General features: G+C 42.7%; 1 protein-coding gene across 2 annotated transcripts in view; it reads left to right on the top strand.

Moving 5' to 3' along the window:
• zfhx4 (zinc finger homeobox 4) overlaps positions 1-18,655 on the top strand; it is an 81,368-nt gene extending 62,713 nt beyond the window's left edge. Inside the window, exons 8-12 of one of the 2 annotated variants that reach the window (XM_061064579.1) lie at positions 5,949-6,082; positions 7,563-7,763; positions 8,108-8,228; positions 8,378-13,765; positions 14,277-18,655. In XM_061064579.1, the coding sequence (XP_060920562.1) occupies positions 5,949-6,082; positions 7,563-7,763; positions 8,108-8,228; positions 8,378-13,765; positions 14,277-15,841 (7,409 nt within the window). In that variant the 3' untranslated portion in view covers positions 15,842-18,655. Of the gene's footprint in view, positions 1-5,948; positions 6,089-7,562; positions 7,764-8,107; positions 8,229-8,377; positions 13,766-14,276 lie in introns of both variants that reach the window. The other variant, XM_061064578.1, reaches the window with a different exon arrangement.
• The last annotated feature ends 992 nt before the right edge of the window (positions 18,656-19,647 follow it).

Raw genomic sequence — 19,647 nt, 5'->3', positions numbered from 1 at the left:
GGAGAGGGGGGAGAGAGAGTGAAAAAGAAGGGGGGAGAAAAAAACAGAGAGAAAGGGAGAGGGATAAGTTGAGTGTTGTGGATATTACCAGGCAATGTCCAGGCCCCAGATTATTTTTTAATCAAATCAGTTTGCGTGCTTGTAATTTATAAGCGCCTTGCATTAATCTTTTCTCGTTCTTGTGCCCTCTCCGATGACATATTAATTTTTCATAAGCGCAGGATTAGATGGGGGGGAGGGGGGCTGTGTATATGTTTTTCTAATATTGCACTGCATCCTTGCAACCCTTAAATTAGTTTTTTTCCCCTCCTGCACTCTCCTTTCATTTTTCTTCCTCCTATTTTTTTCCCCTGGCTCAATCCATCCCTTAATTGTTGTCCAATCTGTGACCCTATCACCCGGCTTTACCTCGGATAGAAAAAGTGCACAAAATATAAAGAACTGTTTGTTAGGATGACAAAGTTGTAAGCTGGGAGGGGCAACAATCCATACAAGAATTGTTATTTTGGGGCGAGGTAGGGAGCCCATAATGCCTCTGCTGCAAGGCTGTGGTCGGGATAGCCCCGGCTTTGTTAGATTTGATTTACCCAAATAAGAATTCATATGGTCCTTTTATGTATGAGATGGAAATCCATGGCTTGGGATGAATATTGCATGGGGTCTCTCTCCTTTTTTCTCTGTCATTGCATGGGTTTCTCTCTCTCTCATTCTTTCTCCCTCTACTAATGTCCCTCCTCCTCCCCCCCCCCCCCCTCCTCCTCCCAACACAGACACGCATACACCTTCCAACTCCCAACCTCTATCCATCTCAAGCTCCCTCCCCACCTCCTCTTCCCTAGCATGCCATACCTAGCTCCATAATGTGAGGCTCAATGAGGCAGAAGGAGAGCTGAGTGAGGCTGGGGCCTATTAGTTTAGCTAGTCATCTATCTTTCAGCTCTATCTCTCTGACAGGCCCGTCTGACAGACTGGCGGGGAACCACCATCCATGCATTTACCGCCGCATATTACCGCCGGCGTCATTTAACACCAGTGCACACATGCAAAAATGTGTCTAGGTCCCTCCTACTCTGAAGCAGGCTTGTGTAGGTGCATTGCCCCAAGTGTAGTTTATCAGATGTCGGAAATCTATTTAGTAAAGGACAAATGTATGCCTTTTTATTTTTTGGTGAATAATTTGTTCTAGGCATTGCCCTGAGGTCAGCTATTTTATTTGGCAAGCAAACCAGATATATTATTGCTGGTGGGGTTTTAGTGTTTTATTTTTGCATTTGGATTAAAGCTGGTGTGAGGACTTCAAATGCCAGTAAAATGCAAAAGGGAGTCTTGTATGTCCATGTGTTGTTATGCTCGGGTTACCATCAGAGTGAGGGCCTTGTTTTTCTCTTTTCAGCTTAAACTAGTAAGATTTAGCATCTCCATCCTCAGCCCCAAATCTCTGGCAAGCTTCAAATGTTCCGATCTGTGCATGTGTGTGTGTGTGTGTGTGTGTGTGTGTGTGTGTGTGTGTGTGTGTGTGTGTGTTTGTGTGTGTCCATATGGAGATCTCTAGGGAAGGGATTACAGTGTGACCAAGTGAGCAGTGTGTTTGCGCACTTCATCTCCAAGACCAAGATCCTTTAAACAAAGAGGGGACGATAGATAGAGAGGGGTAGAGGGAGAGATATAAGGGGGGGGGGGGAGGGGGGGGGCAAAGAAAGACAGAAAGTGCTTTTTCCCTTGCTTCATTTACATTGTCTTTTATAATCCCATGTCACTTTAGATTAATTATAATCCATGTTACATTTACCATGCAAATGTCCCTGATGTGGATTACTTCCAGATAGCTTTGTGCTGTGTGTGTAGATGGTGCATGTCGCAACCATAGCTCAGGGGCCCATTTCTTATAAATAACCAAACCAAACAAAGGTCCCAGCATGGAAATGAGCCTGTCAGGCAGCCAAAGGAAATTACAGATCTCTACCTGCTTTAAATTAGCAAAGAAATTACTCACTGTTCCTAAACTCAAATTTTATGTATTCATTTCAAGTTCAATTTTGAACTGTGCAATCATAGCAAACAAGATGCTAAATATTCCATATTAGCCTCCTCAGATTCAGAATATTCTTATTTTTGCATGCATCTTGCAAATTTGCCCAACTTGGGATGGGAGCTGTGCTCGTCTTCTGTCTCTCAAAGAAGAGATTAAAATATATTAAAGGCATTAGCATGTTTAATTACAAGCCTGCAGCTACTCCTTTGTGCATGTGTGTTTTCTGTGTAATGACAGCTTGTTGAACGTCTCAGACGATTTGTCAAATGTGACAAGGCCATGCTCATATTTATCTCTCATTAGAGCGCGAGCTGGAGATGGAACAGAAAGGAGGACTAGTCATTAAAAAAACACAAACTACAAGACAGCTGTTGTTTAACAGCCTTCCTTTCTCCATCTCCATCTGACTTTGTCTCAGCCTCTTTCCATCCCACTCTGTCTCTCTCTCTCTCTCTCTCTCTCTCTCTCTTTTTCTACATCCCTCCGGCTAGATCTGGGCCTGCTGAGTGCTTCAGTGGGAGTTTGGGGTTCAGAGTGTGTTGCTGTAATGTTATCAGGTGACCGGGGGTCAGCCTAATGCGTAACCTCGGAGCAGTAGGCCAGTAAATCATGCCGGCTGGCCCTCCCTGGCCCGTTTTGGCCAGCTCTCCCTCTCAGATTTACTGCTCCGTAACGTTAGCCAGTCTGCCAGGGCTCAGGACAGCTAAATTGAATACTAAATCCAAGCTGCCGCCACCCAGCCTGCTTCCTCTTAATTGACAACTCCCCCCCCCCCCCCCCCCCCGCTCTATGTTTGTGTTTTTCTTTTTTAGTTCATCATATGAAATGTCAGGAATGGAATCTAATTGTTCTGTAGCTTGTAAAAGAAAGAAGAAAGATTGCAATGGGAACGGTGTGATTGTTTTGAAAGCCTGCTCTTACATGTTGTTGATTTCATATAAAGTCATAGTCTGAGAGGCATTCACTGATATGCTTGTTTGTGCGAAGATCTCATTTGCTCCGTTCAGTTTGCAAAAAATTGTCTCACCATTTCCAACAGAAAAGGACAGATTTTAAAATAGATCGACGGGAAAAGCATTAGCTCGGATTGTATGTCAGTCCAGCTGCTTTTTGGGGAACAATATGGCACAAAAATATCCTGAGGTATTTAGAGCTACGCGCCTCTCTGTCCCTCTCTAGCATTTTTTTTTTTTGTTCTTCCTCTGTTTTCTCCGTTTCTCAGCCTCCTCCACCACTGCTCTGTATTTCTCTCCGTTCGAGCGCCCACTTGCGTGTATATAAGTGTGTATATACGTGGCTCCCTAAACGCCATTGACAGTTGCAAATAAAGATGGGTGGTGAGTGTGCGGCTTTCTCCCCCTGCAATGCAAAAGGGGGTTGAATGTCATAAATCACCTTTTGATTTATCTAATCAAGCAAGGTCCTGCTGCATGCAGACATTTGTCATTGGCGTTGGTGGGGAGGGGGTCAGGTTTATTCTGCCTCTCGCTTCACTGGGCTGCAGCTGGTGGAGCCCACCTAAGGATGGAGGGAAGGTTGGAAGGGAGACAGGGAGAAAAGGACAGTCATTTAGACAACAAAGAGACAAATAAAAGGAAGAGGAGGCTCTTCTGCTCCTGTCTTGTCCAATTGTTTTAGCCGTCTGTGTATTTTTTTTAAAAGTAGGAATATGAATCAAGGTAAAAACTACAAGAAGAGGAACATTTTGTTTTCCCCCATAAATTAATAGACAGCATTTGGATTGTGCTTGCCATGGTTTATAGGTTTTTATTTGTGGTACAGGTAATTATATCCTTGGAGGACGCTTAACAGCTTTGAATGCCATTCAATCCTTCAAAACAACTTTATTATGCACTGGCAGGACTCGCCATTTAAAGCTCCTAAGTGGCCATAGAGAGAACTGCTCTCTGCGTTCAAGGTTAACCAAATGTTTTTTCTGCTTGCGAGTGTCATAAGTGTTGATGAAAGCACTAGGTCGAAGACGAATCTAAACCAGAAGGGCATATCTCCATGTTGCACGTGCACAAGCCCTCACACACGCGCACACACATACTACACAAACATACATTTACATTCAATATGACAGTAATCAATGGTGATCTGTGGGCTCTTTCCCCCTGCCGCATTGTAAATGTGTTTGCAGCCCCCTTGTCTGACAATCGCCTCATCTCCTTTTGCAGGGATGTAATTTAGTTGCAAATTGACTGGAAGACGGAGGCAAAAATTGAAAGTTGAAATTAGAATTGGTCATAATAAATACAGGGGGCGGGGCGCGGGCTTTGGAAAGGTCAGGTGATATGATGGGTGCTTCCAGGCTGGACCCATCTGACCAATGGAGTGTCAAAGGCTTGTCATGATGCATGTAATAAACACACACACATGCGTGCACAAAGACACACACGCAGGCCCTGCAGGGGCCATCGCAAACAGTGGAAGACGAGATTACCTCGCTATTCTGAGCTGCCTCGCAATTCTCGGATGTTCTTGGAAATTCACATTGTGCCCTTGTATTTTTTTTCCTCCCCTCTCCTCTCTCTCTCTTTCTCTCCCTTTCTTCCTCCCTCCCTCTCTCTCTCTTGTCACTTTCCTTGACAGGCCAATATTTCAGGCTCCAGATATAGGGGATTACAAATAAAATAAGTGGAACGCCTACTTAATGCAACAGAATTAAAATGCATGAACGGGCCGGAGGAATTGATATGCGCCCAATACAAACACGAGCCACAGAATAATATGAAATACAAAATGTTTTTTTCAACCCCCCTCTCCATGTATCAGTGCTTTGATTTCCCTTTTTTTTTCCATTTGTGCATCTAGCGTGAAGCGTTGATTCGCAAGAGTGAGGCTCACATATTGCCTTGAGTGACCAGACGAGGGAGGGGAGACAAGAGCGAGGGGGGGTGATGGCTTAGGGAGAGAGGGAGGAAGAGAGCAGGGAGAGGGAGAAAGAGTTGCTGTTGCTGTGTCTTTGTGTTGTGCCGAGTGAGTAAATTGCAGTGGCAGAGTATAGCAGGGGCCTGCATGGCCTGTATCTCAGGATGAGGCTAATGAAAGATTTATCAGCGGCTGCAGCATTTACTAAATACAACCAGAGGCTGATCTCTCCACATTGAGCCCTGCTGTTCACGTCGCACACGCTTACATGCACACATACAAACAGACGCACACACAAGTCGTTGCTGCTACTGTACCACCAGCCGTGACCAAGCCCCGAAAATTTAGCATCTTGTGCAGACAGAGAAGTTGTTGAGGCAGCTGGGGAAATGTATATGAACTAATGAAGTGTATAATATTACCATAACATTTAATGTATGTCGTGCTGTGATAATGAGCCTGCTGAGTTTTTTTTTCTTCCATTTCACATGTCCTCAGGGCAGAAACACATCACTGTGTATGAATGTGAATAATTGTCCATGCTTGTATCCATGGTTATGTTGTCTAGGTGTCAAATCATTCTTCAAATCTTTACCTACTTCCTTATGAATATTCATTTGGTTGACTTGTTTGGGTTATGAGCTTTATAAAATGTGTAAAAATGCTCATTAAGCACATTTTAATCTAACATAGCTACTAATTGTCAGACATTTTTCACTCAGTTGTTTCAATTTGATATACTTGATAACTTCTAGATTATTATTTCAATTCCTCATGCAATATGTATGTGATCTATGGGATACGATATATCAATGTCACATGGGGCCCTGGTGCTGCCTTTCATCTCTTATGTCTAATATGTCAATCTGCTCTTGTGCTCATCCCGAAAGCAGCTCCATTTTAAAAATAGATGTTTTGTTCAGCCATTATTGAATTTGAAATATTTAAGCTTTCTTGTACTTTTAAATGGTTAATATGAATTGTCTAATTTCCGTCTCTGTCTCTGTCTTCCCCTTCTTCCTCTCCCACCACAACCTGCTAGGAGTGAGCGCCCTATCCAAAGAGGTTACTGGGCCGAATGCTATGGGGAAACATTCCCTCCTGCCTGATCGACAAATGGAGAGTCCACCCAAAAGGCCAAAGTCTGCTGAGGGGAAGACTTCTGCTAATGAGCAGGTGAAGGTTTGTAGAATATACAAAGAATTAAAAGTGTATTTCTTTGCGACTTAAAGTGGGTTGTAATACTGCTGATTCTCAATGTGTTTCATGTGCACTCAGGGCAAACATAACCTCTAACTCTTTTCAATCAGCCAAAGAAAATGAAACTGTGTGTTATGAGGCCTTGTGTACGTGACTGGTTTTGTAATATATATTCTCAATAAACTGTTACATGTTGGATTTCAGGTATCTTATAGCTAATAGGGAAGGTTATCCTTTAAAGACACTAATGAAATCTAACCTTCACTGTAACTTTGGGATAAGCTAATGGGCAGATACTTATAAGCGGTAGGAAGCAGAAATGCTAAGCTAAGCATTTAGCAATTGCTGGCGCCAGCTTTCGATCAAAGGGTTAAACGCGGTCCACCATTCCCTCCCTGACAGAGCTTTTTAGCATCAAGCACACAAGACCAGTCTTTGTGTTCTTAAGTGGAATACCTGCACTAGCCTTACGCCCCCTCCTTGCTTCCTTCCCCCTTTTGCATCTCTTTAAATTATATGTGTTTTTAAATTAGATTATGAAGTATTAGCTCGTCTACTTCTGGGCCCTGCAACGAGGGAGGACTTAGTCATTTCAGAAATGGATTCTATTAAGACAGGTGGTGGGGAGGCAGCTATGTTCAGAGTACTCCCTGTAATGAGGGCAAAGCGTAGCTTGGGAGAGAACACACCTTTGTCATCTGTAATACCCTGATTAGAAATTCTGGCCAATCGTGGTTTCTGCTAATAAAATTGCATGAGTTGCGAGACTTAAGTGAATTACATGAAACATGGTTGATCTACATTTTCAGTGTTAAGGTGGGCATGGGGGGTTGGTTGGGAAAGGTGAATGTAGTGGGAGGAGTTGAGATGGCAGTGAAGACTTGAAAAGCCCTGAAACTATTAATTTGATTTTGTAGATATTTGGTATTTATCATCCCTTACAGCACTGGCAAACCTTTTTTAGTTTCTAATAACTATTTCTTTAGAAAGCTAGATGGTGTACATCTTAAATCTATTATTTCGACCTGCACACAGGACCCAAATGTTGTGCCTTGTCAAGTCCAACAAAATTGTCTACATTTATTTCTTCCAAAGTGGAAGTTTTTACAAATATAAAACCTACTTGTTCACTCAAAGTTGACATCTGCAGTTCAAAGTGACCTGCTACCAACTTAAAGGTGGTAGAAAAGTTGCTTTATTTGGACTCATGGGGAATTTAAAGCATCAAAACCACTCATAAGACTGGGAAAAATCTAAAACTAGGGAGAGTAGTAGAGCTGAATCTGGGTTGTAATATTAAATAAATAAAGCTTGCTATACTAAGGGTTGTGTCGTGCACATTTAATTGGTGCTAAATAGGAAATCTAGCCTGAATTTTTTATTTTTTTTCTTGGATACCTTTTCATTATTTCTCCTCTCTTAACAAATCATTATTGTACTATCTTGTTTTTTTTAGGTTCAACAGTGTCCATATTGCAACTACAGCAGTAAGGATGCCAACCGTATGCAGCTCCACGTGATGTCTCAGCATTCAGTGCAGCCCGTGATCCGATGCCCACTGTGCCAGGATGTCCTGAGCAACAAGATCCACCTGCAGCTACATCTCACCCACCTTCACAGTGTAGCTCCTGACTGCGTGGAAAAGCTGATGATGACTGTATGTATAAGTAATAATAATACATCGGTTCTGTGTGTCAGAATTTTTTAATTTTTTGCATATTTTAAATATTCTTTTGCTTTGCAAAAGTGTTCATGTGAGTTTTGACCCACTGAAGAATTTATATTTGATACTCATTTTAAAAAGTGTTATTAAGAACAAAGGTTTATTGCAAGATATCTGTTACATGTTTCTAATTCATTTATAAGATAAAGGTAAATTACAATTAGCTAAAAGTCGAGACAAATGTTTAAACATGTAAACTGGTAAATAATGCAGATTAACTCTAATGTTAACATTTGAAACTGTTATAATAATTAAGCATTTTCTTTTTGTCTTGATAGGTTGTCGGACCTGACACAGCAACACCAAATAATACAGTGCATCCCCAAACTGGACAAGACAAAGGTCTGTCTTTGATGGATTCCTCTACCTCTCTTACTGATGGGTCAGGAAAGTCTCAAGGTAAGACGTTTTTGGCAATTACATTATTCTGTATATATCATTAATTTGTCATCCAACTAATACTACTATTTATTTATTTATCATGAATATAGAATTGATGCGTAAGTGGTGCGCTATATTTGACTGGAAATGTTTTTTTCTAATTCTAGGACACATCTCAAAGGATGAATTGATAAGTCAAGACAAGAATGAATTGGACCTACAGGGTGAGGAACTCAAGCCCCCAAAGGAGGCCTCAGAGGCCCCAGGCTGGAAGAGAGCCAGTGGATTAGGACATGATAGCAAGTCCCCTGATACCCTTCAGGATCATCTCAGTGAGCTCCAAAGGCTCCAGCAGCAACAACAGCAGCTTTCAGTATCTGACCGTCATGTCTACAAATATCGTTGCAATCACTGTAGCCTGGCCTTTAAGACAATGCAGAAGCTTCAGATACATTCCCAATACCATGCCATCAGAGCAGCCACTATGTGCAGCCTTTGCCAGCGCAGCTTTAGAACATTCCTGGCCCTCAGGAAGCATTTGGAAAATGGACACCCTGAACTTAGTGAGGCTGAAGTGCAGCAACTCATAGGAAATTTGCCGCTGAATGGGGATATCACTGAAAGTGAGGCCAGGGCCTTGGAAGAAGCTCAGGCCTTTGAACATGACTTAGACAAAGATGACGAAATGGACCAAGAAGAGAAGCCCAGTCCTACAGGAAGTGACAGTAGCTCTCTGCTAGATGACATGGGAGCTGAACCAAAAAGGACCCTACCATTTAGAAAAGGGCCCAACTTTACAATGGAGAAATTTTTGGACCCTTCTAGGCCTTACAAGTGCACAGTATGTAAGGAGTCCTTCACCCAAAAGAACATCTTACTTGTCCACTATAACTCGGTGTCCCACCTGCATAAGTTGAAGAAGGTTCTTCAAGAGGCATCAAGCCCAATTCCACAAGAGACAAGCAACAGCATTGACAACAAGCCATTTAAATGCAATATTTGCAATGTTGCTTACAGCCAAAGCTCAACACTTGAAATTCACATGAGGTCAGTTCTTCACCAGACAAAAGCCAGAACGGCCAAAACTGAAATGAGCAGCAGTAGCAGTAACACTGGCAATAGTTGCCCAGTGCCTGCAAAAAGCCCAGCCCCAAGCACACAAGGGAGCAACAGCAACACAGATACTGCTAGGAGTGGAACACCCTCAGCAAACAAAGAAAACACTGTGGAACCCAAAGAAGCTCACAGCAGCAACAACACAAAACAGACATCTTCTGACCATGTTTCATCACAGGCAGCAAGCCACCAGTCAGCACATTCCTCAGCCCAACTGCAACTACAGCTTCAACATGAACTCCAGCAACAGGCTGCCTTCTTCCAGCCTCAGTTCCTTAATCCAGCTTTTTTCCCCCATTTCCCAATGACCCCAGAATCACTGCTGCAATTTCAACAGCCACAATTCCTCTTCCCTTTCTATATCCCAGGTGCAGAGTTCAACCTTAGCCCAGAACTTGCCCTGCATTCAGCAGCAGCTTTTGGAATGCCTGGCCTTACTGGATCATTCCTAGAGGACCTGAAGCAGCAGATGCAACAGCAGCACCAGCTGCAGCAGGCTCAGGCACAGCAACAGGCACAGCAGCAACAGCAGCAGCAGCAGGCCGCTCAGTCACAAATTCATCAACAGAAAAACCAGCAACTACAGAACCACAAACAGAAAATGGAGTGCAACACTGTGTTAGTTTCAGAAATTCAAATGTCTAGAGAGGCAGAGGACCACTTCGAAAAACAAGAAAACAGAGCCAAAATGGATAATGCAGGTGAAGCATTAAGTGACGGAGGAAAAGACAACCGAGACTCTAAAAAGTCAAAGTTCTCAGAGCCATTGATTCCTCCTCCACGTATTGTGTCAGGAGCAAGGGGCAATGCAGCAAAGGCACTGCTAGAGAACTTTGGATTTGAACTAGTCATCCAGTACAATGAAAACAGACAAAAGAACCAAAAGAAAAACAAAGAGGGAGTTGAACATGCAGAAATCAACACTGACAAACTTGAGTGCGGTATGTGTGGAAAACTATTCTCCAATATGCTGATTCTCAAAAGCCACCAGGAACATGTGCACAGTCAGTTTTTCCCATATGTAGAGCTGGAAAGGTTTGCCCAGCAGTACAGAGAGGCCTATGACAAACTCTATCCAATAAACCCTGCTTCACCTGAGACTCCACCCCCACAGCCACCTCCACCTCCCCCTCCTCCACCTCCACCTCCTGCTCCAGCCCCAGTGACAACCCCTCAACCTCCTTCATCATCATTAACCAAGCCCCAAACTCCAGGACCTTCACCAGTTCCTGTCTCCCATCAGAGCCAACACCAACCCTCTCACCAGGCAACGACAAACCAGCCCCCACCCCCTCCTCCACCACCTACTGCCCCTCCTGCCCCTCCCCAAGTACAGCTTCCAGTACCCATGGATTTGCCCCTTTTTTCACCTCTTATGATGCAGTCTGTCCAGCACCCAGGCCTGACTCATCAGCTTGCCCTCCAGATGCCATCTATGGACTCCCTCTCTACAGACCTTACTCAGCTCTGCCAGCAACAATTAGGTCTTGATCCAAATTTCCTTCGCCAGTCCCAGTTTAAGCGGCCACGCACGCGTATTACAGATGATCAGCTTAAGATCCTTCGTGCTAACTTTGATATCAACAATTCCCCCAATGAAGAGCAAATCCAGGAGATGTCTGAGAAGTCTGGTTTACCCCAAAAAGTCATAAAGCACTGGTTTCGTAACACTCTCTTCAAGGAGCGGCAGCGAAGTAAAGACTCCCCCTATAATTTTAATATTCCTCCTATTACTACATTGGAAGATATTAGAATGGAGTCCCAGCTCAGTGCACATGAATACTACAGAACTGACGCAACCCTCAACAAGAGGTCCTCCAGGACCAGATTCACTGATTACCAGTTGAGGGTGCTTCAAGATTTCTTTGACACTAATGCCTATCCAAAAGATGATGAGATTGAGCAGCTCTCAACTGTGCTCAACCTACCAACTCGGGTCATTGTGGTGTGGTTCCAAAATGCCCGCCAGAAGGCTCGCAAGAGCTATGAAAACCAGGCTGACTGTAAAGACAATGAGAAAAAAGAGCTGACCAATGAGCGTTACATAAGAACTAGCAACATGCAGTACCAGTGTAAAAAGTGCAACATTGTGTTCCCACGCATCTTTGACCTTATTACGCACCAGAAAAAGCTTTGTTACAAGGATGAAGATGAGGAAGGTAATGACGACAACAATGAGGAATACATTGATTATATTGAGCAAGGCCCAGCTAAGACTCCCCAGTTTCCATTAGAGCCATCCAAACAGTCCCATGGAACTGCCACTAGTTCCGGCTCTAGTTCCCCTGTGATGGCCTCTCCTCGTGCAAGCGCTGGGAAAACTTCTCCTAAGCCAGAGGGTGCCACAGAAGCAGAAGCTAAACAAACTGAGACTGCCCCCTCCCCAGTGATAAAGTCATTACCAGAACCCAGACCATCTAAGGCCTGTACACCTCAGCCACCTCCTCAAAAAGCTCCCCAGCCACAAATGTCAAGGCCACATTCCCAGCCGCAGGCAGCTGCAGTGCCCTCTAGTCCTCTCTCCCTGGCCCTTTCCTCCCTCACCAACAGCCTCCCCCACCAGATGCTTCAGTACCAGTGTGACCAGTGCAAGATTGCATTCCCCACTGTGGAGCTGTGGCAGGAGCACCAGCACATGCACTTCTTGGCTGCCCAAAACCAATTCCTTCACTCTCAGTTCCTTGAAAGACCCATCGATATGCCCTATATGATATTCGACCCGAACAACCCCCTAATGGCTAGCCAGCTGTTATCTGGAGGCCTCTCCCAAATGCCCTCTCAGGGAAGCTCTGGTTTAGCCTCTGCTACAGGCTCAGGGTCAATGAAGAGAAAACTGGATGACAAGGATGAAAATGCTAATGATAAAGAGGGTGGAAACAGTAGTGAAGAGCAACACAGAGATAAGCGTTTGAGAACCACCATCACACCAGAACAACTAGAGGTTCTCTATGACAAATACCTACTTGATTCCAACCCAACAAGGAAGATGTTGGACCACATTGCAAGAGAGGTTGGCTTGAAAAAGAGAGTTGTGCAAGTTTGGTTCCAAAACACCCGAGCAAGAGAAAGAAAGGGGCAGTTTAGGGCTATCGGGCCCTCACAGTCCCACAAGAAATGCCCCTTTTGCAGAGCACTGTTCAAGGCTAAATCTGCTCTAGATAGCCACATACGATCAAGACACTGGCATGAGGCCAAGCAGGCGGGTTTTAGCTTGCCACCAAGCCCAATGATGAATCAAGACAATGACAGAGGGGAAAGCCCAAATAAGTACAATTTTTTTGACTTCCCACAGCTGCCTACCAAGACTGAGCCAAATGAGTATGAGCTACCTGCTGCATCCTCAACACCAGTCAAACCAACTGAGGCACAGATAAAAAACTTCTTAAGCCCTTCATCCTTAAAAGCTGAAAACTGTGATGAAATTGAAGGGCCTAATATGAATTCAGCAGAAACCTCATCTTATGATCTCATTAAGATGGACTTTGATGAGACCTCATCAATAAATACAGCCATTAGTGATGCTACAACTGGAGATGAGGGTAATAACAACGAGGTTGAGGGCTTCACAGCAAATGGAGGAGACAAACTAAGTGACAACAAGAGTGGCATGGCATCAAATTCCGATTGTGGCAGTGAAAGGTTCCAATTTAGCATGGTGAGCCCTGCTCTCAGCTTCTCTGGAAAAGACTATGACTCTTACTTTAGTTCCAGAGATGATGATATGGATGACATGAATGACAGGAGTGAATCTTCAAGCCTGGCTGATCCCAGTTCCCCTAGTCCCTTTGGAAACCCCTTCAAGTCTGGGAAAGGCAGCAATTCTGGGGATAGGCCAGGTCACAAACGATTCAGGACCCAAATGAGTAACCTGCAACTTAAAGTCCTCAAAGCCTGTTTTAGTGACTACCGCACCCCTACAATGCAAGAGTGTGAAATGCTGGGCAATGAGATTGGACTCCCAAAGCGTGTTGTCCAGGTGTGGTTCCAGAATGCCCGTGCTAAAGAAAAGAAATTCAAGATTAACATTGGAAAGCCATTCATGATAAGTCAAGGCTCACCAGAGGGGCCCAGGCCTCAGTGTACATTGTGTTGTGTAAAGTACACCGCCCGGATGTCTATCCGAGACCACATCTTCTCCAAACAGCACATCGCCAAAGTGCAAGAAACCCTGGGAAACCAGGTAGATCGTGAAAAGGACTACCTAGCACCAACCACTGTCCGTCAGCTGATGGCCCAGCAGGAGCTGGACCGCATGAAGAAAGCTGGTGAGGGACTCAATCTGACTGGCCAGCAGCAGCAGACTACAATGGACAACAATAATGCACTTCATGGCCTCAGCCTACCTACAGGCTACCCAGGGTTAACTGGCCTTCCGCCAGTGTTACTTCCTGGGGTCAATGGGCCATCGTCACTTCCAGTTTTCCCGCCCAACACACCTGGTGAGTTAGTATGACAAACACTGAAAGAAAATTTTAATAGACTAGAAGCTTTATGAACTGAGGTTTATCATGCACTATTTTATTGTACTATACTACTGTTTATTCTGTATCACAGTGGTGTTTCTTAAAGTCTTATTTTTTAAAACCATTTCAAAACTAAAATGATGGTGTAAGTGCATGCATTACATCATCACCAGGGTTGAACTGCTAATTGATAATTCAGAGATTTTTTACGATAAACGTGTCTACAATGGCTTTTGCTTGTGTTGTTTGTTTGTTTTTCCTTATTGTTGGTTTGGTATATTTATATTGTAATATATTGGAAGATTTCAATTATCATAGAGCGCATGTGACAGTTTTGATCCATAACAAAATCTTTACATGAGAGATTAAGACTCAGCCAGTGAAAGATAACATATCTTTACCTTGTAGTACAAACTAATTTCCATAGTGATTTGGGGATGAATATTTAAATATTGAATATTTCCATATTTATATACCACTGTTTCAGCTTTAGCGTCTCCCGGTGCTGGCATGCTTGGGTTCCCTACACCAGCCACCCCCTCTCCTGCCATGTCTCTCAGCACTACCCCAACCAAGACTCTTCTGCAGACTCCTCCTCCTCCTCCACCTCCTCCTCCTCCTCCTGTTCCCTCCACACCTTTGGCAGCAGTAAATCATACAGAGCAGCAAGGTAAAGACACAGAGAGAGACAGCAGCAAGAAAACAGGAGACAAGCCACATCAGACGAAGGCTAAGGACCGAGAGAATGAGAGCGGCTCACGCCCTGAGACCCCCAGCATGGCCAAGAAAAGGGAGAAATCATGTCCAGCTTCAGGGAAACCAGGAAGTGAGACTCAACTGGACACCGCACAGCTTATGGCACTTCAGAATGCTCTGGCAACAGGTGATCCCAGCTCTTTTTTGGGGGGGCAGTTCTTGCCCTACTTCCTACCTGGATTCCCAAACTGCTTTTCTCCCCAGCTTCCCAGAGGGGTCCAAACAGGGGGCTATTTTCCACCATTGTGTGGAATGGAGAGCCTGTTTCCATATGGCCCGGCAGCAGTCCCACAAGCTGCCATGGCTGCTGGTCTCTCCCCGACCGCTCTCCTGCAGCAGTACCAGCAGTACCAGCAGTCCCTTCAGGATTCACTGCAGAAGCAACAACAGCAGCAGCAGAAACAACTTGAGCAGCAGCAGAAACAACTTCAGCAGCAACTGAAACCACCCCCTGTGAAGACATCCCAGAGTGTAAAGAGCACCACCAACAACACCTTCAAACCAAAAGAAGCTATGGATGCTAAGGATGAAACCAACAAAGGCTCTTCAACAGAAAGCACAAAAGAAGAACCGAAAACAGATACCAAAAGTACCATGGATTTTCCAGACGCTTTTATTGTACCGTCCGTCAAGCATGAGTTTATATGCAGGAAGTGCCAGATGATTTTTGCTGACGAAGATTCAGTGGTGCGTCATCAGAAGTCCTTCTGTTACTTCGGACATGCTTTTACTGACCTGCAAGAGACAGTGCTTCGAAAGGCAGTGAGCAACTACACTTGTGTTGCCTGTAATGTGGTCGTTAACGGGAATGAAGCACTTGGCCAACACCTTCAGTCGAGCTTGCACAAAGAGAAAACAATCAAACAAGCAATGAGAAATGCCAAAGAGCATACTAGATTATTACCTCACTCTGTCTGCTCCCCTACTCCTAACACCACATCTACCTCGCAGTCTGCAGCTTCTTCTAATAACACCTTTCCTCATCTCTCTCACTTGTCCATGAAGTCCTGGCCAAATGTCCTGTTCCAGGCCACCACAGCCCGGAAAGCTGCTTCCTCCTCCCCGTCTGCCTCTCCTCCCCCTCCCCTCTCCTCACCTTCAACGGTTACCTCAACTTCCTGCAGCACCTCAGGGGTTCCAACCTCACTACCCACCGAGAGTTGTTCAGATGAGTCTGACAATGAGCTAAGCCAGAAGCTGGATGACTTAGATAACGCGTTGGAAGTCAAGGCTAAGTCAGCCTCTGGCCTAGACGCGAGCTTCAGTAGTATCAGAATGGATATGTTCAGTGTGTAGGAGTGACAAAAGGATCCCTTGCTTAAAGAAAAAAATAAGACTTTTTAAACTGCAGTTCCAAAGTTTCTCTTAACCCAAAAAATTACAGTACCAAATGATTGACTCAGGATTGTTTTTCCCATATTGATATGCTGGCAAGATATTGATTGATTTTTGTTATGGACAGAACTGTTGCAGATGCTTGACTGAGCTTATATTGTATACAAAAACAAGGAGTAGGAAAAAAATCCCACAGGCTCCCTTGGGGGGGCTTGTTTCAAGCCAAAAACTCTCACGATAGCAAATTGCACCTCAGCTGGATTGTTTTCCAAATGCTAGCATGTACTGTATGGGATGACGATCCAGAACCCTCAAAGAGAATCTCTCTTAGTTTAGATAGGTGTAATTCAGTAGCTTTAAATTCTCAGGTCAGAACATAACATTTCTCATTTGTTAAAGCAGCAACAAGCCTGGGTACACTTGGCTTATAACCAAAACATGTCAAGCTTTATCGGACGCATTTCCTTGATGTGTATAGAGTACCAAGAGACAATATTACTGTTACAGTGGACGATGTGCATATCCTTTTAGTTTTGCCCTACAAAGACAGTATGGTTTTGCCACTGAGGGAATTTAGAATGATGAAGTAAATGTGTATGATGCCCCTGTGTTTGCCAGTTTGTATTACAACAAGCTGTATCTATATTTCCCACCCCCCCTTTTTTTCTTGTAGTATATACTAATCTGTGCCAACTCTTACCCTTTCACTTTTACCTCTGCTCACACCCTTTTCTGAAGAGGTAATAACTCTAGTTTTGATAGACTCTCGGATTATGTGAATATAACATTTTTCATTTGTGAATTGCTGTACTGTTACGGTACCTGCTTGTGTCTGGACTATAGTGCACTTATTTTGTTTTTATTTGTCTTTTTATTATTTGATTAGGCCATTTGTTAATTTAATAGATTTTTTCTGTTTGTACGTATGTATGTATGTATGTTTGTGTTTTAATTATTATTTGTGTCTATTGCAGCAGCATATTGGTCCATATTTGTTACAGGATTGATGCCTAACAATCTAGAGACCTATTTAACAATTGGTGCATCCACGAAAGCAGTACTGTATACTTGAAACTGTTAAGGTACAAGTTGGTCACAATGTTAAAAAAAAAAAAGAAAAGAAAGGTATGATCATTTGCTCAACATTTGCAAATATGCTGCTTTAAAAAGGGGGACAACAGCATTTTGTTCTATATTAAACACATGTTCATGTACTTGTAGGACTTAAAACAGTGTTACACCTATACACAGCCATTTTGTGCATAGGTTGACGTCCTCCCATCAGTTTTCTGAGCACTTCTGATGATCTACAGTTAAAGTCAACATTTTCATTTTTCCACAGTTAATAATTTCAACATCGCAAAGTATTACCTTACAAAGTTTTGCTGCTACTGTGTAATGTTATTTTGCTTGCCATAAATTCTCTCGACTTTCTACCAGACATAATACTGATCCATTAATTGCTTTGCTTTGCTGTTTTTTTATTTTTTATTTTATATTATTTTGTTATTTTGCTGTGGAACTAAGAATGTGAAAGCTGTCAAAGGGTGTTCAATTTTTTACGAATCACTTTCTAGTTTGGTAACTGAAACCAATGTGATTCATTCCAAAGTAACAGAAGGCTATTTGTATGAAAGAAAAAGGCTTGTGAACAAAGAAAGCTAAGCTGTTGTACATATTCGTAGTTGGCTGTGCATGGTACAAATTTATTAATATGAAGAAATGCAAAAATGTATTGCTTTTGGTATTTCCTATTCTGAGATGAGCAAGTAGCATGTAATGCAACTGTTTGACAGGTTAAATCAAATCATGCTTAGTTATTGTTTCAAACAATGAAATCAAGTAACATTTCCTCTTACGTTTTGTTATTGTAAAGGTGTTCTTTTTCCAAAGTTTTAAAGCAAAATGTCAGTTTTTAATTTTCTGTGTGAGCTTTTTAATGTCATTATTTGGATTTTTAGTATTTTAACATTTTCTTTAATCCTGAAGACACTTTTCGATTGTGTTTCATAAGAGACATCCTGGGCTCCCAAGGTGCAATTCTGCCATTGTACAAACATTAGCGACTGTCCTGATTCCAAAGGCTTTCACAACTCTGGCTTTTTTGCCTTTCCCACTTTGTGGCTCAGCATTAAAAAGACTGAACTGTCAGCTAGCATCATGTGCTAAGATGCTAGCATCAGACAGGACGCTTTCCACACCAAGGACTGGTAAAAGCTAACAAACCAACAAAAAGGATGGTCCAACAATATAACTGTACATAGATATTGCAACTGCACAGCAGCCAAAAAGAAAAAAAAAGAACTTTTTAAAAAAAAATGGATGGATTGTGTCATGTTTATGGGGACAGCCTTCAAAAGGTTGAAATTGGAATTGTTCTTCTGGATGTCAAAGGGATTTTCATGGCGCAATCATATCCTACACAATATGTACTCTTCAACATCTGGGTTACATAGGAAATGCACCCTGAGGTTTTAATAAGAAGAAGCCCCTATGGCTAAAACTTTAAATAAACTAAACCAAAAATGTTATTGATGTTTTATATATAGAGAGTAGTCGCATTAGTTTTTGTTACTGTACTGTTTGAGGTCTCAACTGTACCGTATCACGGTAATAACATGGTTTTGAAACCTTTTTTTTATTTTGTCACAGACCTGTTGTCATAGTTGAAATGACGTTTATTGTAGATGGTATTTGAACAACTTCTGGAAATAGTTCATCAAGTATGTTTGTTGCTCATTGTTGTGATACATTAAAAACTGTATCTGCAAACCACTCGGGTCTCTTCCAATATTTCTTTTTGTCATGATTCCTCTTTCATAATCTCATCTGATCAGTATTTCTTATAAAGATTCAACAGCTTTCCTTTCACAAACCTGGGCCCGTATTCACAAACATCCTGAGAATCGTCTCCAAGAGCTCCTAATAAGCGAGGAAGGACCAGAAACTTTTATCTTAGTGAGAAGGTGTTGTTGACACCTGAGCACAGTTTTTCAAAGCTGTGATTGATTGATCCAAAATAAATAAATAAATAAAAAATAAAGGTTCTCTTGCAGATGAAGGGAGAATAAAGACAGTGAAATCAGTCAGCCTAATCATAGAACCTAGTCAGACATTGTGTAATCATGAACACTACTTTATGTAATGAGAGTATCTGTGTGATAATTTGTAAGCCGTACTTTAAAAATATATGGCCTGCAAATCCTTGAAACACATGCCAGGGCAGGTAACCACATGAATGCCTCCCTCTGCACTGAAGAAAGTCCAAAATGGAGTGAAACATCTGCAGATATGACATTTGTCTGTTCAGCCCCACTATGATTCAATTAGAATGTTCTTTATCAAGACTCCCATCTGTTCTCTTTTTGTTCTCTGTGTGCGAGTCCTAACTCATATTTATTAGTTCAATAAATATGATAACATGCTGGTAACTGTGGTACCTTAATTGATATTAAAATGAGGCTGTGGCAGCTGTAATGGTTTGTCTGATCATCTATCTCTCGGTTTGTCCTCAGCTTGAGAAACTCTTAATCTTAATGAAAGTCCTCCTCACTACTCCTAACAGTTTCACACTTTAGGAGCTCTCTTAAGGGCTGGGACACTTTGTGAATCACTTTTATCTTTACAGGGATCTAGTCTTCACTTTAAGGGGAAATTCTGTAAAAAAAAAAAAAAAAAAGTCCTGATTCTGAGAGGTTTTTTTTTTTGTATTTTGTCACCAGGAGCGACTCTTCGTATTGAGGAGGCTTTGTGAAAACGGCCCCTGA

The sequence above is a fragment of the Labrus mixtus genome, chromosome 19 (assembly GCF_963584025.1).
Source record: "Labrus mixtus chromosome 19, fLabMix1.1, whole genome shotgun sequence".
NCBI classification, from domain to species: domain Eukaryota; kingdom Metazoa; phylum Chordata; class Actinopteri; order Labriformes; family Labridae; genus Labrus; species Labrus mixtus.
Note: the sequence above shows the minus strand (reverse complement) of the source record. Positions and strands in the feature narration are given on the sequence as shown.